At 42.6% G+C, this 22,829-nt stretch overlaps 1 protein-coding gene across 1 annotated transcript in view; it reads left to right on the top strand.

The window, feature by feature from the left end:
- Positions 1–22,829, top strand: part of LOC146665158 (A disintegrin and metalloproteinase with thrombospondin motifs 20) — a 79,129-nt gene that overhangs the window by 19,989 nt on the left and 36,311 nt on the right. The window contains exons 5-15 of the mRNA XM_085412677.1: positions 1,468–1,551; positions 2,099–2,223; positions 2,334–2,374; positions 2,710–2,815; positions 5,902–6,048; positions 9,956–10,097; positions 11,259–11,363; positions 20,898–21,043; positions 21,284–21,465; positions 22,323–22,459; positions 22,616–22,733. Of these exons, the coding sequence (XP_085268803.1) occupies positions 1,468–1,551; positions 2,099–2,223; positions 2,334–2,374; positions 2,710–2,815; positions 5,902–6,048; positions 9,956–10,097; positions 11,259–11,363; positions 20,898–21,043; positions 21,284–21,465; positions 22,323–22,459; positions 22,616–22,733 (1,333 nt within the window). The remainder of the gene's footprint in view (positions 1–1,467; positions 1,552–2,098; positions 2,224–2,333; positions 2,375–2,709; positions 2,816–5,901; positions 6,049–9,955; positions 10,098–11,258; positions 11,364–20,897; positions 21,044–21,283; positions 21,466–22,322; positions 22,460–22,615; positions 22,734–22,829) is intronic.

The raw sequence follows: 22,829 nt of genomic DNA, 5'->3' as shown, positions 1-22,829 counted from the left end.
TGTGTATATATTAAAAAAAAAAAAATTTACACATAACATATAATGTAATTGCAAGGAGGTATTTCTGTAGTCTATTGATACTAGATAGTGGAAAAGGGGTGGGATTAAATAAGCTTATGCTTCTTCCTGCTCCTTTTTGAACATGGACGTTATTTGGAGTTGTGGTTGCTCGTTTTCCTTTTGTTTGCTTTGTTCATTTGTCTCTTTTAATTCTATTTTTTTTTATACTTTTTCAACATGTTCAAAATAAAGATTCAATCAATCAAAAAGAAGGCTGGTAATTAAGCCAGTGACACTGTGATGGACTGGGTAGTAAAACGTCTCAACTCAGGACGGGTTATTAATTCAACTGAGTCTAGTATCTGCTGTCTCTCTACACCATCACAGGCAAAATGTTTGAAACACTCATTTACTTGCAGAGGAGTAATGATTGTCAGTGGAGTGTCCTTAAAGGTTGCTGGAGTATAGTGAGTGTTGCATAGGCCAGTTTCGACAGCAAATCATGTTTATGTCTGCAGACCAGGGGGCAGCCATACACAAATGCATGCTTTTTTCCCCCCTGTCCTCTTTCAAATGGTTACATTTGCTCTACTTTTGCAAAAATTTATCCAAACTTACCATATTATTTTCTATTGGTCACGCCGATAAACTGTATAGATATGACCCCTGATGTCTTACTGTCTTACTGTTATTTTAAGAAGGTAGCTTTTAACCATGTAAAAAAATGTTGCACATGTAGCAAAATATAAATTCTAAGAAGTCCTAAAAAAACCTTTACTGTTTAATATTTGCTCCTGAATGCATTTTGCAGTAATTTATGGTGTCGTCCCCCCTCGCTTCTGGCTGTTAAACTGATCGCATGAGAGCATAAACTGGAGGTGAGAGTCTAATGAGCGGGGTCATGTGTCACCGTTGGATGACGTGCATACAAAGACAGTCTCGTTTTATTACTCAACCCGGGCAAGCCTGGGCTACGTTTGCTTCCCTCTATTTTACGATGAGGTAGCTGTTTATAGTAACTAATAAGTTCCTGTCATGAGGCCGTACCCTGTTTCGGGGCACCGCTGGCTGACTGTGACACGGGTGCACGAGAAACGCAAGAGTAGCAGAGGGGAAAAGAGTTGGAATATTTTGCTGTCCCCACAGAGGGGCTGCTTCACATTTGTAGCCAGGTCCAGTTTCTTTCTTTTCTTTTTCCTTTTCTATGGTCTTCTGGGTGGGGGGGTTGTAATTGGTTTAAATACTCTGTTGATTAAACTTACCCTCGAGGAGGCACTTTGTGCTTTCTTTTGACTTTGGTGAGCTGCTGCTATTTTGATTAAACCAAAATAGAGCTTAGCTAAAAGAGCCTTGACTGTGTGTTCCCATTCCAAGTACTTTAACTAATACATGACTCTAGCTCTGCTCTGACTCAGGTTAGTGGAAGTTTGCATTTTTTTTTGTCTGTGTGTTTTGTCTTTGTTACAGGTAGCAGCAGTGTACAGGGACCCCAGCATAGGAAACCTCATCAGCATCAAGATTGTCAAGCTTGTCATCATCCACAATGAACAGGTGAGTACGGGGTCTTGAATGCTACGTGTACGCAGGTCATCTGCGCGTGGTTGACGTCATTGCAGGTGTCTTTGGCTTGGCTTTTTTTTCTCTGTGGGGCCTCTTTGAAAGGAAGCTGTCTTTCTTGTCGGGCTTATGTGGAATACAAATCATAATGTATTAAGGCTGCTAGCCACCTGCAAATGAAATGCTCTGTTATCAGTTTTTGAATAAGTAGGCATTTGCCTAGGGATTTTCTTTGTTTAGTTTGGTCACGGTGAGATTTTCCTCACTACCTCTGTTATTGAAAGGACCACAGGAAAGAACATAAGGCCGTTGTAGGTTGCAAGATGTCACTGAAAAATTACCAATGTATGTCCTTGTTTTCCAAAAATCCAGCACCTAAATCTTTAGTCCAAACATTATAATCATAATGAACACAAACATAAGACTCACACATTAAAGAACCTGATGTTCTAATATGTCTTTACCACCATTATTAAAAAAGGTTACTGTATATAAGCCCAGTTTGTTGGTCGTAACCCCACTGCTGTTTCACCCAAAACAGGAAGGTCCCACTGTGAGCTTCAACGCTGCCACCACTCTGCACAACTTCTGTGTCTGGCAGCAGAGCCACAACGTCCAGGACGACAGCCATCCTTCTCACCACGACACTGCGCTCCTCATAACCAGGTATCTGCCTTTCCCACCCCACCCCTCACCTCCTTTTCGAAAGCAAGTCGCTCGAGCACGCTGCCCTTTTCAGAAGGGATTTACAGGATGGTGTTTTTTCTTTTTCACAGGGAAGACATCTGCCGCGCTAAAGACAAATGTGACACATTAGGTAATATTTTGGCTTTTCATGCAAAAATATCTGCACGTTAAGTTCTTTTACAGTGAACTTTCCACTCCACTGACCACAGCTCATGAACTGTGCTGTAATGAGTTTATGGCAAGCTGTCAGCTAATAATATTATCGTGACAGAACAGAGTGGTAGACCTGGGAGGAGGGAGACTGTGGCAGTGCTAATCTCTCTTAGGAAACAGAAGTTTTGATGCCTTTAATCTTCTCAAACGCTCAAGCAACTATTTTTCCCCCAGACACACTTGGCTTGTAGATGTTTATGCGGATCTGTGTGTTTTCCTGTGTGTGCGTATTGGTGTGTGTTGACCCTGTAGGGCTTGCTGAGCTGGGGACCATGTGCGACCCGTACCGGAGCTGCTCCATTAGTGAGGAAAATGGAATTAGTGCATCCTTCACCATCGCTCATGAGCTGGGCCATGTGTAAGTTGCAGTTCTAAACCTGTTGCCCCACCACCACCCCCATAACTCACACACACACACACATAGGACGTATGTCACCACTCAAAGCCAAGCTCGACTACAAAAGCCCTCTTATCAAGAGACACAGAGTGCAGCAGACACAGGTGCAAAACATAATAAAGAAAAAAAACCTTGACTTTTAATAACATGCCAGCCTACAATGCCTTACTATAGAGCTCAGGACGTCAACCCTCCATGTGTCCGAGCTTTACCTCGATAGCTATAAGCTCAAAGACACAACTTTATGTGAATGCCAGAAAAAACCCTCAAAAATCCTAATAATAATTGGACCTGGCATTGATGAACAACAACAAAGATTTTCTTGGAAATGGTACAAGGAGCAAGTACAAAGCTAAATATTGTATTTAGTACCTGGAAAGCCTTCCACCCCCCACCCCCCACCCCCGACTCCTCAGCGCCAAAGACAGGTAAAACAAACTGGAGATGTCACATCGCCATCATGTGCAGCTCGCCTTCGACCGGGTAATAGCGGGGTTATCACAACATGCCTTTGCGCCAGAGAGTGTTTTCACAACAAGCAAATACTGCCACATGTGTGGAGTGAAGAAAGACTCGTACGCATAATCTGTCTTCAAATGACTGAGTCAAAACACATGACTTTATCTCTCGTATGAAGCGATGTTTATTCCAAACATCCATTTGTGGCGAAATTATGATAAATAAGTCATTACCTTCTCATTCTTACAAACGCTCCAGGTGATTTAAAACAGAGAGCTTACTTTTGGATAAAGACAAGGCCTCTGTCTTTGGTTTTTTTTTTCTCTTCTGCTTCTCTCCATCTGGGTAGTAAAAAGGCGCACTGTCAGTGTGAGCCTGTGAGGTAATAGTTAAGAATGAGAGATATTTTTTTCTAGTTCCTCTGCCACGGTCACACATTTTTCCAGTGGAGAGACTGGACCAGAGGAGCAGCAGATGGACCAAGCTTACACCCTGCCCTTTTTACTTCGAGTCTCATGTGGATCTGTTTATGCTAAAGTTCAAGCAGCTGGAAGCCCACTTGGCTCTGTCTCTTGGCATGGCGAATCACTGTGTTTGCAGGCGTGAGCTCTCATGAGTGTTTGGCGCTCTGAGAAAGCCAGTGTCAGGTAATGGGACCCACTCAAGAGCACTGCAGATTAATCAGAGACTTATACTAATGGCTGGGAGGCCTTTCTCAGATAACTGCGAGAATGTGCGATCACTACTAGGCAGCACAGGGATTTTTAGGTGGCGTGGCGTCACTTGATAGCTCCTCAAAGGTGACATGTATGAGGACTTAAAACATTTGTCTGTCTTCACATGTCCCAGATCAAAAATAAATCTTCCTGACATTTTGCAAAAAAAGTATATCAAGTGTGTAAAGTGCACACAAAAAACAAAACAAATCAGAAAGCCAATGGGATAAAATCTCTGGGATTGTTAAAGATGGTTTCTTCTCGTGGACAAGTACATTCAGAGCAGCTAAGATGTGTAGTTCACAGACAGTGAGCCCTGCCTATCTTGAAGTGCTTTTCAAAGGATTTTAATCAAAGAAATACTTTTTTCAGTGCTGAAGATCCATCAAATAGGGTGGCAGAGTGGCGCGGGGACAGTGATGTGCACAGAGTGATGCAGTTATTTTGTTAAGAGCTTGAAGTGAGTGGTTTCGGATGCATGTAAATCACTGAAATTGGTTCCTCCATTGATCTAGCCACAAAACTGCCTGATTTATAACCTCATTACACTAAAAGGCTCTCATCTCAGGATTTTAAGGTTGTATTCTCATTTGTATCCTTCTGATCTGACTTATTTGACGCAACATATCCAGTTTTATGTTTTCTCTCCTTTTTTTTGTGAAACTCAATTCTATTTACTTTTTTTTTTACATCATAAGTGACAAAAAATCTTTTGCATAGTACCAGTTGATTCAGTTTTGATGTTGTGAGTATTATCCAACGGCTTGGTTTGTGTGCAGAGCTTATTACTGTGCCAGAGGCTTAATTATTTCCTGGGTGTTTGCCCTCGGGCCCTCCGTCTCCCGTAGGGTGGGCTTCATGCCAGCCATGCTAGATCTTGTTTGTGTGGTGGTATGGATTGACCCTCAGCTCCAGCCCAGAGCACAGCACTGCCCCACATCCTGGCGTAAACATCTCAAGACATCATACAGCTGCATGGGATCCTGTGTGTATAAATACATGTGTACTCATGCGTGCATGTATTTATGGGTAATGCGCCAAACCGCAGTACAAAACAGGACATCTATGCTGGGCTGCACTGTTCTGGACATGATCAAGAAAACCTGCTCTATGAGACTGCCAGCTACAGACAGCCTGGATGAATTCATTAGTTTGCAGCTTCCATGCCTCATTACGTACAGTTATTCTTTTGCAAAGACTCCCGTCTCACTGCTTGATCGCTAAAGACAAATGCTCAAACAATTAGCTGGTTAACTGATTTTTGGACTTGCAGAAAATACAGGAAATAGTATTATCTCAGCAAATGTTTGTGATAATGTTATTGCAGCTTTATTGGTAAGATTGTGTACACATCAGTCTGGTTCTCCTGTCTGTGAGAGCAACTGATGTGTGAGGTGCTATTACCCCCAGCTTTTTCTAAGCATTAAGCCCTTTGAGAATGTGAGATGGTGAGCTTTGACCTCTAAGCTGGAGGTAGATCTCACTAGCATGTTGTTCTCGATGTTGAAGCCAATAGATAATGATAGATGGGGTGTGACATTTTTTTTAAGACAATGTTGCACCACCTACTGGCCAGTTGGAGTTTTCTTGAAACTCTTGAAAGGATTTTACTCTCTAAATATTTAGCAAATAATACAAATAAGGATGTGCATGTATTTGGAAGTGGAAAACAAACAGACCAGTAGAGGAAAAGTGCAAAGTGTGAGGAATAACTCAAAGATATTACCGGATCTGTGGGCTGGTTGTGAACCCCTGCTACAAATGACTGAGAGTCGATCTTAGACATTTATCCTTTTTACTATGGCATATCTAATAATCGGATGATAACCCTCACAATCTCTAAATTCCCCCCTTTTTTTTGTTCTGCACCAGGTTCAACATGCCTCATGATGACAACCCCAAGTGCCGGGAGGCAGGGATAAAGCACCAGTATCACGTCATGGCTCCTACACTTAACTACGATACCAACCCTTGGTCGTGGTCCAAGTGCAGTCGCAAGTACATCACCGACTTTCTTGAGTAGGTATCTGCAGCTCTCCTATCTGGTTCTAAATTGCTTCGTAATCAAAACACGTGACTCATTATGAGCTCTTCTCACGGGAGAGAAAGTGATGTTTTTTCCAGGTTTTACATGTAACTGCTTCCAGTCTCCCACAGAACTCTGCAGACAGGTCAGTGTAATGTAAACTGTGTGGAGTTGTTATTGCCTTGTGTTGAAAGAGTATTTCCTGTTTGAATTTGGGGGTCTTCCTCAGCTGACCTGAGCGATGGATCTCCTGAAGTCCTTCATCTGTCTCCCTGCTCAGACAGAGCTATTTTGTAAAGAAGCTGGCCAAACAGTAATCTAGTCACTAATCCCATTTCATCACCACAACCTTGTGCATGGGGAGGTGGCTGATTCAGCTACTCCAAACCCGCACCCACGGACGCTCATCCTGACTTCGATTCAAAATGGGAAATGTCAGTTATAATTACATCTTCCCTGAACATGACCCTTTAATCTTTGCCTCCTTTCCTCTGTTAATTGTAGAGGCCTTCACAAAGGACAGCCTTGTTAACCAGATGCGTCTCGAGAATTAGGCGATGGCCTCATATGGAGTTTTAAGGCCATGCTCTTTGCATAGTTTCCAGCTAGCCCGGACCTCAGCATCCAGTGGTTGGAACTTGCAGCCAAAGTTGAAAAGAATGTCCATCTGTCTCTTTATTGTTTGGATAAAGTTGTGTTGCTCTTCTGTTTGTATCTAATTACTACACAAAAAAACAGGAAGAGCATGACGTGAACGTCAGTCGCATTCATGTTAAACTGTAACATTTGTTAGTCACTTTGGATGTAACACACAGTGCAGGTATCGAGAACGAAGCACTGGCTTCGGTGTGGGAGCCGCGGTGGTGGGAAAGGCTCTTGAGAGTGCAGTCCAAGTGCTTTTGAAGTTTTTTGCAAGCCAACAATGAGGAGCATTGATTGAAAGTAGCACTTCTGCAGCACCACTCCTGCTGAGTGGACCGACCTGGTCAAGTATATCAGTGTTTTGACTGCCCATTCTTCCCGTAGAGTAAATTCAACCTGTAACAGTTTACAAAACGAAAGGCCGTGCCACCTCTCAAACATCCCTTTTCAAACAGCAACGGATTCCCCAATGCAGTCCCTCTTGTCTGAATATTGTTGTAATAATGTGCACTCAAGTGCCGTACCTGAAAGCTGATGAAAACTGTACTGTTGTAGTGCAGTGTCATTGTGTCCCATCTGCTGCACAAAGACACTATTCATTCCTACTCTGGCACTGTGCAATTTGATTTAACCCACAACATCCAAATATAAAATTTAAATGCAACTCTTTGACTATTCCTACGCTCTAGTTCTTGTTCATTTTGGGGAAACCCTATCAATTTCCTATGTACATCTCAAATTTTGCCAAAGCAGCAACAACTCTTATAAAGTGTAATGTGAAATTATTATAAATAATCCATCAGCATCTATTTTCTTGACGAAAACTAGGAGCTACTACATCTACTTTGTGTTTATTCATATATAACTGTAATTCAGTTCAATTCAATTTTTTATATAGCACTTTTATGTTAAAGTAAAGACATTATACAGCAAAAACCTCAACAATCAGATGACCCCATTTGAGCAAGCACTTGGTGACAGTGGGAAGGAAAAACTCCCTTTTAACAGGAAGAAACCTCAGGCGGGACCAGGCTCACGGAGGGACAGCCATCTGGTTGTGGATGAGGAAGTTGAAGACAATCTTCATACAGTTGAAGACAGAATTATCAGCCTCCCTCCATGAGAGTAGTCACATATTCTTTCTTTATGATTCCTTCCACTTTGAGATGCACTTAAACGTCCCTACAACACAATACCACCACTTCTGTGTTTCACGCCTCTCTCGTCGTAATCCAAACATAAACACTGTCTCTTTAGTCAAACAAGCAGTTTAGTCTTATTTGATCCAAGGACCCACTTCTAGTATCTTTCTCCAGGTTGTTCCTGGTATATTTAGGTCTGACTTGAAGTTGTTTCTTCTGCAGTGAAGAGAAGTTTTTCTTGGTCTGTGAACTCACAGTCCATTCCTGCACAAAGTTCTAGTGATTAACTTCCTTGAGACCACTATCCCTGACTTGACTAAATCGTTAACTAGCATTTTGGCAGTTGTTCTGGGGTTTTTAGACACATCTCTGCCAGGCTTGTTCTTTACTGTGTGACTCTTTGAATTTCTTGATGCTACTTCTCACTATAGATCTTGACACAACGCTGTCATAAATTTGTAAATCCATCTCCTGCTTTGTGAGCATCATCTAAACGGATCTCTGTTGTTTTTGGCATGATTCTTTCTGAAGTGACAGCTTAAAACCTTACTGAAGTTTTTAACACTTAATTGGAAGAGAACCTTAAGTTTTACGTTTTAAGCACTACAAAGTAAAAGCACATCTTTGCACAGCAGTAAAAAAAAAAAAGGACAACAATAATTCATCTTGTCAGAGGCAAAACGCTGACATGACAGACTTACTACTGTTTGATCGAACACTGCACATGTCGTTTAGCTCTTTGTAGAAGCCTCCAATCTGTCATGAGCTGACCTCTTGACAGCTTGCCTTTATGGTGTACGTGAAAACTGTTATTGTTTAGTCTCATGTGACAAGAACACAATAACCGAGTCACCTTGTAAATAAACACACTTCCAAGTCTGCCAAAGGCTTCCAGGTGTGACAGCTCTTGTTTCCAGATGGGAATTGGCTCACCGTCTTGAATCCACACAGCTGATTTTTTGTCCCCCTTCCCCAGAACATAGATGTTTCATTTAAAATATGACCACAATGACCCCTTCTGCCTCGGTCTGTCTCGGTCTTAATAATAATTCCATTAAGTTCCAGTGCACCGATTAGACAGATGACCAACTGCTGAAAGACACTGTAATATGGGACTGTCCGAATGATTCCTCGACAGGCTGCTATGTGGTTTGCATTCAGTGTCTTCCACTGCTGTTGCTTTCTTCTAGTGCAATCATCCCCTCCTCTTGCCACAAGCCAGCATTTGCAACAATTTCTTACATTATGGCTGGAAATGAAAGGGTAAAGAAACAAAGTAATGGTAACGGAGGATAATCCTGTGTAATTATTGGCCTGTCACATCAGCTGGTGCTTTGTTGAGCAGGTGTTTTAGCGGCTCGATCCAGGATGAAATTTGTCAGAGCAGTGCAGACATGTTGTCTAATTACACATCTAGACCTGTCTCATCTGAAAGTTTCCTTTTCCCAAAGTAAACAAAGCGAGAGAAGATCCTTTGTGGCTCGCCTTGCTCTGCTAACATGTTTCATTTGTGCCCATTCACGGCCGTAAATGCGGATGATTTTATACGCAGACTGCTGGTGAATAGACGCAGTAAGTCCAGCTGTGCTTTTGTTGTCTCTTTTATTGTGTCATGGCTCAGGGTGTGGCTCATATACGGCACAATCTGTCATTATACTGCAGCGCTGGGGCTGGTGCAGATTTATTTAACTTAATCATGGTGCTTTAGCATTCTAAATGTTCTTGTTTGCCTTCAGCAGAGGAAAATACATCTAATACAAATGTGATCAGTAAGCAGATCCCTTTTTTTGTCTCCATCAAAATACTGTTTTATTCAGTCTGTGGCGCCTAACTCCAGTTTCACAGTGACAGCGTTTGCTATTAGGCTTTTAAGGGGGAAGCGGTATCAGTCTCTCTCCTCTGTAACGTTACAGACCACCCACAAGGAAAACACATCTGTGGATGATCACAGACAGTGACACAGAGATGTTTACCTTGCTTTTATGAAAGAGATGAAGTGTGCTGATACATTTTAGGGTTGGAATTACTACATTGTTATGAAGAATTCTGTACTGTGAAAGTCTGCCTGTTGAATGTGTACATGATTTGTTTTGAATTTATTTATTTAATTTTTTAGCACCGGCTATGGGGAGTGCCTCCTTGATGAGCCTGTGGGCAGAACATATGACATGCCCACTCTCCTCCCTGGTCAGCTCTACAATGCCAACAGACAGTGTGAACTGATGTTTGGTCCCGGTTCCCAAATTTGTCCTTACTTGGTACGTTGTCTTGCTATCAAAATAGATTAAAAAGCCACGGTAAAAAATGAAAGTGAAACATTTCTTTACCTGAAACATTTGAGGGGACAAAAATAAGGCCAAGGATCCAAAACTGACCCACCGAAGGCTCCAATCTGACCCACTGGACACCTGGGCCAAAACATGTGAAGCAGGGCTTAATTTTTGGACTATTAACTGAATTTATTTGAATTTCTAGATTTTGTTACTGAAACTCCGACATGGCCATTCTTATTACTCAAACCTAAGTAAGACGTAAAAACTTCCTGTTTTCTCACTATTATAGTTTTGTAGTAGTATAGTTAAAAAAAGAGGAAAAAGGTAAACAAGGACTTTTCTGTGAATGAACAAAACTTTGTTACAGTGTTTTAAGGCGCTACCACATATTTTTTCTGTAATTTTACACACTTATTTCTTATGATTCTTTCTTACTGTCATATATCTTCCATTTACTACAACAGCATTTATTTATCATGTAGAAAAACTGTTAAAATTGCACATCTTCGTTCTTATATTAAGATATCTGAGGCATTCATTGAGTACTTAACCCCTTAAAGCCTGAACCATGAAGTAATCAGGCGAAAACTGTAGTGTTAATTGAACCTCCTGATAAAAGAAAACAAGGAAACTAAATATCACTTTGCATAATTGAGTTTTAATTCATATCATTTTTGCTACATTCTTCATTTTAGTGTGATTTAATTGCTCATAGTAGCATACTGCTACTGTCTCATAGTATATATCAGGTATTTCAGGAGAAAATGAATCACACTGTTGATGTAGACGTCTTAAAAACTCATGTATCAAATATGATAGACTTGCCATTATGGGGTCAAACTTCTTTAAACTGACCAAACGGGGAATCAGAAAAAGTCGACTACCAGCTGCTTGGATTGAAATGTTTGTAGAATTCCGTTAATATACTGGGACTACAACCACATGCTTTATCCCTCTTATGTAAGACCAAAATGGCTGGAGCAATTATTTCTTGTGTTATTCAGTGTTGTTGAAAAAAATATTTTGGCATAAGAGGGGTTTTGTACATGCTTTAACACCTTGCAGGATATTCACATCACAGAAAAGCTCTTTTCCTGTTAATTCCCAAATGATTTACTGCTCGCGTTTGTTTCTTTTCCCCCACAGAAACAGTGCAAGAGGCTGTGGTGTACGAGTGCGGAGGGGGACCACAAAGGGTGCCGTACACAGCACATGCCACTCGCTGATGGCACTGACTGTGGACATGGAATGGTAAGTCTCAGTCTCTCCATGTATAGATTATGGGAAATCATCTACACCAAAAATGCTAACAATTTTAAGGAACACACTTAGGGTGTCCCAGCTGATATTCAAGAATTGCCCATTTGAGAATGTAGGTGTAGATAATGCCGCCGCTGAACCTCTAGTGTAGGTTAAAGGTACCGCACAAAAAACAGTCGTTGAGCACTGAGTTTCCATAGGATTTTTTCCACCTTCTTGCACAGCGGAAGGAAAACACATGTCTCTCATCTAGTAAATGGACATGAATAATTATTGTGATGCAGTAAAGGCTAACAATGTGATATTTCTGTCAGTGCATTTAAATTAATGACACAAGCCAAACCTCTAATGGAGTTCTGTTTTGAATCATGATGCCTTTCCCTGCTAGTTCATTTCCTCTGCCAAGAAAAAGGAATAATTTATCATATATTACTATGCTGTCGCCACATTGATTGTAGAAACCTGCTCGAGTGGGTTCAGGTGATGGTCCTTGTTAGAAACTTGAAGCTGTACTCTAAGTGTTTTACGGAGACCCAACGCCCCCATTAGCCTTAGTGTTCCCCTCGCTCTGGGATGCTATGCTAATTAGGCCTGAGACGGGTCAGTTACTTAAGATATGTGGAGAAAGGGGTGAAAAAGAAGAAACAAAAATGTAAAGAAAAGAGGGAGAGAGAGAGCCCTGATAGGGAAAGGTAAATACATGGGCCCTTTGAAAAAGGATGCCGACCGCCGTTCACAGTTGAGTCACCTTGTTGTGAACCCACGACCCCAAAACCTCTTTAAAAGGCGGGTGATTGGGTCAGTGGTCAGACCGTAACAGAGCCAGTCTGAGGCCAGCCAGCGCTCTCACAAAAGACCTCACATCAGTGATTCTGCTGGGCAGGAGGTGGGGAGGAGAGGGCTGAGGAAAGCAAGGAGGAGGTGAAGGAGGCTGTTATGGTGGGCTGGTGTTTAGCATTCAAAACATGCTGGAGAGGAGGAAAGAGAGGGAGCGAGAGAAGGAGGGCTCTCTTTTTCTCCTTAACCTTATGCCCTCCAGCAGTCTTGTAGTGTGGACCCATGTAAATCTCGTATCCCTTGTATCCTTTCATCTTGCTCTATCTCCCTCCTCACCATGTTAGGTTCTGGATCAGCCCAGTCTAGCGAAGAAAGGTTAACAGGGGATGGCTAACATCTTAATCCAACTACAACAACCAGACTAAACAGTAATGGTCCTGGGATTGTAGCTCCCATACTGCTCTCGACCTGAATGTGGGAGAAACACATAGAGTTCAATCGCACACAGGTTTGCTTTATTAAGATTCAACCCCTTAATCCCACTGGAGCTGATTTAGCTAGATTACCACTGATGCCTGATCTTTAGTGGAGACTAGTCTATATCAGAATTAATTTAAGGTTTAAAGAGACTAGCATACAATCTTATATCAAGTCAGGTTTTTATTCTTAACAGTTATGCATAACAGCATTTTACAAGAAACTACTTCACAGTGAAATATACTGTATGCATATCATATATAGTTTTAACCAGATTTAGCTGCAGTTTAATCTAACCTTCCACAACTAATTTCTATTTCAAATTCAAAATTTCTTTGATTACTCTGTCCACTTGCCACTTTATGAATCACTATGTAGGCATATACTGCCTTGAGCTAAATGTTTAAGATACCACCTTGCCTACATTGTCATAGGTAATAAATCTAGACGCATGCTCTTTCAGGCCACTTTTGTAGGTATTAAGTACTGGAAACCACTGGAAACTATTTGATTGATGTTGACATGACAGCATCACACACATAAAGCAAATCTCCTGTTCCATTACATCCCAGTGGTGCTCTATTGGGCCGAGATCAGGTGACTGTGGAGACTATTTGAGTACAGTGAACTCAGTGATATACTGGGTACACTGTGGTCATAAAGGGACGATTATGGTCAGCAACAAATAACCCAGGTTTTTCCAATCATCTATTGTTCCATTTTGATGAAACTGTGCAAAGTTCAGTTTCCTAATCTGAGCCTTACAGGTCCCGCTGTGGTCTTCTGTTGTTGTAGCTAGACTTTTAGTCAAGATCGCCTAAACTAAGACCAAGACAATACCAAGACCAGAGGGTATCGAGACCAAGACAAGACCAAGACCAAGACAGACCGAGTCAAGACCAAGACAAAGTCGAGATGAGACAAAAAAGTCTTTAAACTGCAGCCAGATGCTGCTTCGTTTACAGGTGTCAGGCATATATATGTGTTTTTGCGATGCACTCACTTACCGAGAGGACAGAAGCACGCTCCACTTGACTGCCGCGTCTCTCACCCTCTCTGTTTTTCACATAATGATATTATCCTATATCCTCGCATGTGATTGGCCACAATATGGAGGGATTGGAGCATAGCTGAGCCACTGTGTGAGAGCTGAGCAGTGAAAGGAAATTAAGTGAGGAGCCGGCTCTCGCCCAATGGGAGTCGACTCTTCTGATTCACTACAAAGCACTCTGTAAGCACGGCTCTTAGAGCTGATGCTTTTGCGCAGGACACATTATCGAACGTTACAATGTGTGTCAGGGATACTGTTGACTCCAAATCTCCCGACCACTATGTCGATCTGAGACAGCGAGACCAAGACCAAAGTCCGTTGAGACCAAGGCAAGACCAAGACCACGTAAAAGAGACCAAGACCGGTCTTGAGACATCCAACTCTAGTTGTAGCCCATCTGTTTCAAGGGTTCCACATGTTTTCTGTTCAGTGATGCTCTTCTGCATACATTGGACGTAATGAGTGGTTGAGTTACTGTCGCCTTCCTGTCAGCTCGAAGCAGCTTGGCCATTCTCCTCTGACCTCTGGTATCAAACAAGGCACTTTCACCAAGAGAACTGCTGCTCACTGAATGTTTTCTCCTTTTCTTTTTTCTGGAATAACAGATGAGAGAAAAATGTTCTTTCATTTCTGCCTGTGTGTGCGTCAGCAGTGGCACCACCTTTGTTTGTGGTGCCGAGGCCCAGATTCATCTTCATGCAGGGTGCTCTTTGAAGTGGCGTTAGTTGAAAGAGCAGGGGACCCTACACCAACGCTCACCTGCCCACACAAGTGCTCTTTAATGTGGTGTCTGAGTGGGGTGTGCTTGTGTGTCTTTGAGCATGTTTAAAGTCTGATAATCTGCATGCCCAGATGACTCCTCTTCATTCTTTTGTGCCAGAATTGCGTTGTTCCTTCTTTACATGTCTTGGTTCTGCTTTTGCGTTGGTCCGTGGTTAGGTTCAAGTGTTAGGCTCTGCACGGGCCTCAGACCCTCATGGCTTCTTGGCTTTTAGCTGTCAGATTCGTAGGATTGCAGCTATGTCTCTGGGATAGGGGTCGAGGTGGGGGGGTTTGGGGGACTGAGGATCCCAGCTCTTTTCAGATACGTGTTTTGTTGCTTACTGTGTCGTTCTGAGCAATTCCATGTCATCTCATAAACTAATTTTCCCTCTTGCGCTTCTGTGCTTTTTGGGAAGAAGTTTTGCTCTCTCCAGTTATGAAACAAAGTTTCGACCACATTGGGTAATTGAGGGCAGTGCCTCAAATAGTGGGAGAGTAGCATGTCCTGTAAATGAAAGAGGGAGGTGGAGAAAAACTTTGTTTGTATACTGCTCAGTTAAATCAGGGCATTGGGCAGTGCAGGGTTCATGGGTAGTTTTCTCTCTGTCTCTCTCTCTGTTCCCTTCTTCTCTGAATATCTCCAATCCTGCCTGTTTGTCTCCCTCCCACCCTCCTTCCCCATCTTTTGCTTTCACTGGGTGCCGGAGTGAGTAATGCGGTCACATGACCTCGTGGCCGCTGCCTCTGTCATCTGGCTCAGTGGGCCGTGCGCTAACGAGGGCATCCCATCACTTGTTGTCTATAAATACCACCACCACTCTTCCTCCCTCCTTCCCCCTCCATCCTCTCTTTTCTTGCCCTTCCCCGTTTCAGTCCCCTCACCCTTCAAAAGGATGCCGCTTTCACGCCTGGCTGCGACTGTTTGCGTGTGTGTTTTAATTGTGTGCTTCAATGTGTGCGTTTATTGGAGAAGTACCTGTTTTTAAGTGTGAGCAGATGCACATGTGTAGATGTGTGCATGCAACTATGTGTCTTTGTGTGTGCATAGATTAGGGGCCAGCCTGCATGGTCAATAAGTGTCAAGCCGAAGTGCAGGGCTGCTAGGCCTTGTATCAGTATCCTACCCTTTGAAAATCCCAGTGCTGCTTCTCACCACGTTGTGGCTCAGCGGGTGGCAGAGGGGCAAAAGAGAGGCAACAGAGCTTAAGCTGGCTCTATTTTTTATTTTTTATTTTTTTGGATGAAGGTTTTGACCTAAAGCATCTCAGCAAGAAATGATGAAGTATTCAATGAATTAGTTTTTTAAATTTATTTAATGTGGTGGCTGCTAGCCAAGTTTTTAGTGTGTGAAATATTTGAAAGAAAGATTTCCACATACTCTTGTTCATGGCTTAAATGAACAGTTAGTGTAAATTAAGAAACAGGAAGTTGCTTTTGATTTACAGAATCTTGTTTGGAAAAGAATGACGATCCGCTCTGGTTTCAGCCATTTAGAGCTGAGATAGTGGGGTCTTGAAAAGTGAAGCCGGGGCAGAATGGAGTATGCTGGCGGAGGCGATGAGTGTTGGCTGGATCTCCGCTGGCAGCTTGACAGACTTGTTGTACGATGCCGGGACAGGCAGTGCGTTTGTGTGCAGTCTTGTGCGAGCGTGCACGTCTGCATGGGGATCGCGAGGCCAGTATCAGTGTTACTCTCAGCTAATCTCTGGGTATTTGCAGGATGTTGCCACTTTGATTTGCTATCATCGCACACATATCTGTGGGTTTGGGGTAACAAGAGGATTGTTGTTTTCGCATTCGTGCAGTTTACTGATTGAAATTCTGTGTCCGGAAACCACTGAGTGGAGCTTTCATTGCATGTGTATTTGCTTGATTACGCTATAATGTGGTGACATTTAAACCCGTCGCTGTGTGAAAGGCGATATATTCAGTGGAACTTGGAAAGAGTTACAAGATAATGGGACAACAGCAAGAAGCTGAAAACACTGCATCCGACTGTAGCAGTGAACCCACTTCCTGCACAAGCACAGACTTAACGTAGAAAGCCTTTATTACCTCAAGAGGAGGTCATGTTTTTGGTCGAGTTTGTGTGTCGTTATTTCTGCAAACATGATAGCTCAAATACTTTGCACACAACTGAACTGCCCAGCGCACTGGGGCACATGTGTATCATACTTAAACAAGCTTTTCTTGCTTGAGCAGGACTCAAAGCCTATGGATGCTCTATGTTACATTCCAAGTATGAGAGTCCTCACAGTCCCAGGATGTAACTATATAAGAAGAGACATGTTGATTAGTCAGTGTGCAATCATTTTGCCAGTCAACCCTTCCTGGCTTGTACAAGGATGGTTCAGGGAGACACTTATGAGAGTATTCTCTCTGAACCACACTGACGTACACAATAATGTATTTGGCTAACTTGTTAGCAAGCAGTTGTCTCTTTACACATCTTACAACGACCCAACATAAGCATTCATTTAGAGTTAACATATGTGCCTAACGAATGTATTTGCAGTCTCCACCACTTCCTGAGGATGTTTGAGCTTAACTTTCTTAAAAATAACCAATAAAAAAATAATTGCTGACTCTGCCTGTCTGTTGTTTGGTAAGTTTACCTGATCTATTTTTGCTCACACAGATGCATGCTGCTGAGCAAAAAGAGTCTGAAGTTGAGCTTGTTTGTTACAGCTGTTTGCAGGAAGCTTTTTTGCATTTGTATGTAGATTGTGTAATTGTATATCTAAAACTAGGTGAGCACATATATAGGTAAGCACTTACTAGTCATTAGTTTGAGAACAGTATCACAGCCAACTATGGAAGACCACACAAAAGTGTGTCTTGCATAGATCTTTGTTTTAGTAGTGCCTGTCCAAAGTCAGAGACATGCAGAAACAGATGAACATTTGACCACTAGCTGGTAGATCCACCTGCAGTTTTTCTGTGACCACATTTTGCCATAATGGCACTTGAAAACACACATATACACAACAGCTGTACGAGTGTGACTGGTAGTTACCTGGACACAGGGTCTGTCGGGATCAAACAGCAAATGGTACTGTATACTTTTATACCTTTGAGTGGCATTGTAACATTGTGGCTTTGCTCAGTTCTGGTGTTAAGTTCTAATCACAGATTGGGTTTATATTTAAAGGTTTTTTTTCTCAAAAATGGTGATCAATTTACTAAAATCATCAATCATCAATCCTTTTTTATTACGGAAATGTTTCTTACACTCCTCGGAAAAACGGAGACCACAAATGAGGACAGGAAGCAAAGAGGAGATAAAATTAGAGGTTGTTGTTTCTCCTGTTGTCTGCCACACTCCTTCCAATGTGTCTTCTCATTTCTCTGTCTTGTCTTATGGTCTTTTAAGACACGACCAAAGAGGAGACTCGAGGAACTGACAGTGAAAACACGTGCATGGGCTAAAAAATGAGTCTGTGTGTATCCACTCTGTAAAAGCAGCTGTAAGGTGACTGATTTCCAGTCGCATGGCCAGCAAATGGAAGTGCTGCAGATGATCCTATGTTGTCATTGGGCCTCTACAGCTTCCCTCACCTCCAGGACAAGCGATAAAACACGTAAAACAAAATGACGCCATATTGAAAATTAACTGCGGTGGTCCATGCCATCGCATTTTGAGGGGTTGCTCCAGATGTTTCTAGCATTTCTAAGATTGCAGTCTGTTTTAATTTTGCATTGTTGGGAGGAAAGGGGGCTCCCAGCTGCTGGAGACAATACACAAACCCCCAACCATCCGAGGTGAACTCCTAACCCAGAGGCATGAGAAAGGCACCGCCCGCATGAAAGGTGATGACTTTTGGAAATGGCCGTGTTAAAATGAAAGAGCGGAGTGCTTTTTAAATCAGTCCTCTACCTTCTCATTCCTCTTGTGATGTATGGCTTGGGTTCAGAAATGAGGCGCTCTCTGCAACAGTTTTCTGGCAATTACAGGGCGCTAACTTCCAAAGCAGCTGAGGTGCTCAGAGCAGATGCTGCTGTCCTTACTATTTTCACTGTTTGAGTTAGCATGCTGGTAACTGCTCTCTGTGACTCCATGGGCTACTCATTTAATCTTTATTGAGTATGTCATTAAGAGCCAAGAGGCAAAGGTATTGGGTATATTTCAGCTTACATGATCTATATATATACATGCATGCAATATAGGTGTATGCACATATGCATACTTTCATATGAGCTGGTAAGTTAGCTTGTACCTTTGTGAAATTTCTAATTTGAAACACATGCTAGTCACAGCTGGATGGGTTTCTCTCACGGGACCTCCAAGTGTTTCAACACATTCCCAGCTGAGGTCAAAATTTGACAATCTTTTCAGCAAAAAGAGGCTCGCCTGGTGTCCTTAATGGGCACTTGGGCTTTGCTAAATGCGCCTTTTTATTTCAGTGTTTTCCAAATGTGTATGTGCTCTTTGGTAGGAACCTAATTGGAAGTGAGTGTGGATCCAAGTGCCTTCAGACCCTAAGCAGTCATTCTTAACACTTAATACACATTCACATTTGCGCACTTATGTGTGTTTTTTTTCTTTTTTTTTTGGTTTCCACCCCCCCCCCCCCATTCCTCCTTTCTTTTTTTTCACCACATCACCTTTTCAGGCCAAACAAAACGGATGTAAACAGAGGGTGCCAGCATGGATAGTGGAATGCCTCAGAGGCTTACACAGTCCGTGGTCCTCTGTGACAGACAGTCAGCCTTGTGTTTGACAGCTCCTTGGGTCCTGCTGCCTGTCTGCACTCTGGTGGTCTCCGCTCGACCTTTGCAATTCACCGTGAGGGGATAAGGGGGGATGGGTAGCCCTGGAGAAGAGGTATAGAAGGGATGCTCAGGTCTGGGCTGACACTCCTCAAGTTGAGCGTGGGGGGCTGCAAGGGGAGGGGAAACTATTTGCTGTAACAAAGGAAAGCTTTTGGACTTACTGCCTAAATGTGTTTCATTGACAGTTCCATGAACTCGGTGAGCTCCAAAGTCCAGCACCTGTTTGCCTTTTTCTGTGGCATGGAAACTATTTCCAATAATGCGCATGCTTTATCAAATTCTTTTCAGCACTTTCCATTTGATTCTTTTCTTAATTCATTGTTTGCGCTCCAACAGAATTATCGGCGCGTTCAGTTTGCATTTACGCTAGACTCGGACTCAGGAGGAGTGAGCCCGGGAATTCCTCAAACTAGGCCCGGATTATGAAAATGTTTGTGGCTTGTTTAGTCCATACCCTGCAGCTCTTAACACCTGCCTGCCATTGTGTACAGACTTTACACTCCATCATTAAAGACCCACAAGTGTGTAAAACACACATGCAAACAAAGCCAGGATAGCAGAAGCAGCCAAATAGTACTTGCTTCCATGTGGTTTTGTGTATGCCCTTTTGCATTTGTACATCTGAGGTAATGAATACATGTTGTTAATTTGCATTAAAGCAGAAATTAACCAGGTCAGCCATTGCCCAGGAGCTACCTCTGATTGATTGACCGATCTCACTGGCTAATGAGCTGAAATGATAAAATTCCAGTGAAGTAAATGTGGCACGGTTTTGTTTCCATTTTCTCATGAGTCTTCAGAACATGACGCAGGCGCTCAAATGCCTCATAGTGGAAAAAGGATTAGACATAGTAGATTCATTTCTCAGCTGATTGGAGCTGGGGGTGGGAGTAACAGGATGGACATGAAGCTCCCGACAAACGGAGTGCAGTCAAAATAAACACTGTGAGGTGTCCAGAAAGAACGTTTTCCTTTTCTGGTTAAAGGATAAAAAAACTGAGCAGGAGAAGGGAGCTTCTGATGTCAGGCTAGTAATGAACTTTCTTCCTCTTGTTATCACGACTCTAGAGTTTCCTTATCATGGTGCCACTGCTCCCCTCGCCTGTGTGCCCGGACGGCGGGCTACGTACCCAGACAGACGCCGTCTTGTCCTGCATTCTTTCTCTGAACAGGACCCTCTGATATCTTAGTCACTGAGAGGAGGATTTGGTTACACACAAAGGGAAATGTGCGTGCTGTGCTTTGCTTATGAAAGCGGTATTAGTTCTTTTTGGCAAAAGTTGCTTAGCGGGTACACACTGCTTGACACTGGAAGCCTTATTTGTGGGATAATTGGGTCTGTTGCATGAAAGCTCTGTGTTCCCGTATTTTGTTTTTTAATTCCGAAGATGGCTTATAAAATATAAAGTTTGGAATACAGGGGTCGGGTTAGAGATACACTAAACCACTTTTGTGAGTGTCAGATTGTCATTGTGTTCATTAAATTTCCTCTTACTATCGATTGTGTTGTGGAAATGCAATTTTCTCATGTGGGACTAAAGATCTAATAAGCCGATGACTGAGATGGCGAAGAAGAACACTGTGCCCAGGTGTGCTGTACTAGATTATGTTGCCTTCAGTAATGCAGGGGTTGCTTTTATACATTTTAACATGCTCTCTTCTTGCTTGTGTGTGTTCCATTTCAGTATTGCAGACATGGGATGTGTGTAAATAAAGATTTGGATCTGCAACCAGTCCATGGCGAGTGGGGTCCCTGGGGGCCCTACAGTGTTTGCTCCAGGTCCTGTGGTGGAGGAACGAGAAGCACCACTAGAGACTGCAACAAGCCTGAGTAATTCAATTCAATTTCAATTCAATTCAATTTTATTTATATAGCGCCAAATCACAACATAAGTCGCCTCAAGGCGCTTCATAAGAAATAATGAGATCGTTATTGACGGTCAGAGTGCAAATATGTGTGCGATAACTGTGATTTGGATGTGAACAACATGTTTAAAGATCACTTAATGTGATCTTTAAATTCAAACTTTGCGTAGTGCCTCTGTAATCGTTAATTTTCCCGTTGTTGTAGGCCCAGAAACGGCGGTAAGTTCTGTGTGGGTCGCAGAATGAAGTTCCGCTCCTGCAACACTGAGCCATGCCCACGAGGACAGAAGGATTTCCGGGAAGAGCAGTGCTCTCAGTTTGACGGCAAACACTTCAACATCAATGGTCTACCTCCCACCGTCCGCTGGGTCCCCAAGTACAGTGGCAGTGAGTATACCCAAACCATTCAAGCCACACCATCAGCAATATACACTATTTAAATGCAACTGAGCATGTAGCTTTAACTTTACGTAAACGTTCACCTTAAACACCACATCCCACATTTTTAAAGTGATTTTTTGTTTGCATCCAGTTACTCACAGTTTGCACAAATACGTCAATAAACTTATCTGTAAATCCACAAGTGTGTGTAAGAGAGAAGCAAGGACCAAGACCTACAAAGTTGCGACGCCTCCACAGCCATTGCATTTGAATCTAATGTGCCTGAATTTTAATACATGGCAGGGGAAGACAGGCAATTTTTGTTGAGAAATTGATGAATGTATGATAAAAATCTACAGCTGTATTTTTTTTAAGGTGTCCTTAAGTAAACTTTTAATTGACACTAATCAAGGGCAACATAAAGTCTTTCCATATGAACTTCCTGGCAGCTTTCTCTTACAGATGTATGTCAGGCCCTGCCTAGATAGTCTGCCCCATGAGATTACCATCTGGCAAAGTTGCTGCAAGTGATTCTTTTAGTTAATTGATGCTGAAGCGAAGAAGCCAAGCCCCGGTCTGGGTACACTGTCAGATACCATCTAGAATAGAATAGAATAGAATAGAATTCAACTTTATTGTCATTGCACATGCACAGGTACAGGGCAACGAAATGCAGAGAATAAATATTCTAGATATTCTAGAGTCTAAATATTAGAGATAAAGCAAGAGTCTGCTGAGGGTCACAAAGAAGTAAATAGGTTTAAGTTAAAAAGTTTGTTTCCTAAGGATTCGCAGGATTTCACTGAAAATGTATCTTTATTGCTCAGAATTTTAATTTAATTGTTTTCTTTGTATCCTTTAAGTATTAATGAAGGATCGGTGCAAGCTCTTTTGCCGGGTTGCTGGGACTACGGCATACTATCAACTGAAGGACCGTGTCATCGACGGCACACCGTGCGGGCCAGACACTTACGACATCTGTGTGCAGGGCCTCTGCAGGGTATGTCTGCGTGCTCCTTGTTTTTCCCGATTACACTCAAAGCAATACTTGCTCACATACCCTCCGACGCCGTCAGCTTCAGCTTAGTTGCGCGCTGTCAGGAGCTTCACTCTAAAGCACACATTTCTGTCTTTTCTATCTTCTGCACTTCTGCAGCAAGCGGGCTGCGATCATGTGCTGAACTCAAAGGCCAGGAACGACAAGTGCGGCGTGTGTGGCGGCGACAACTCATCGTGCAAAACTCTGGAAGGAACCTTCAATGATGCTCAGTATGGTAAGTCCCTCTCAGCTCAGATTGCACGCTCTGTCCATTAATAACTGACTGTTCCACAAAACATATGTCAGCACATTCTGCAAATAAACAGGCTGT

The sequence above is a fragment of the Rhamphochromis longiceps genome, linkage group LG7 (assembly GCF_057381845.1).
Source record: "Rhamphochromis longiceps isolate RC_006_pf linkage group LG7, R_longiceps_female_GT1.1, whole genome shotgun sequence".
Taxonomy (NCBI): domain Eukaryota; kingdom Metazoa; phylum Chordata; class Actinopteri; order Cichliformes; family Cichlidae; genus Rhamphochromis; species Rhamphochromis longiceps.
This window is presented reverse-complemented; position numbering and strand designations above follow the sequence as displayed.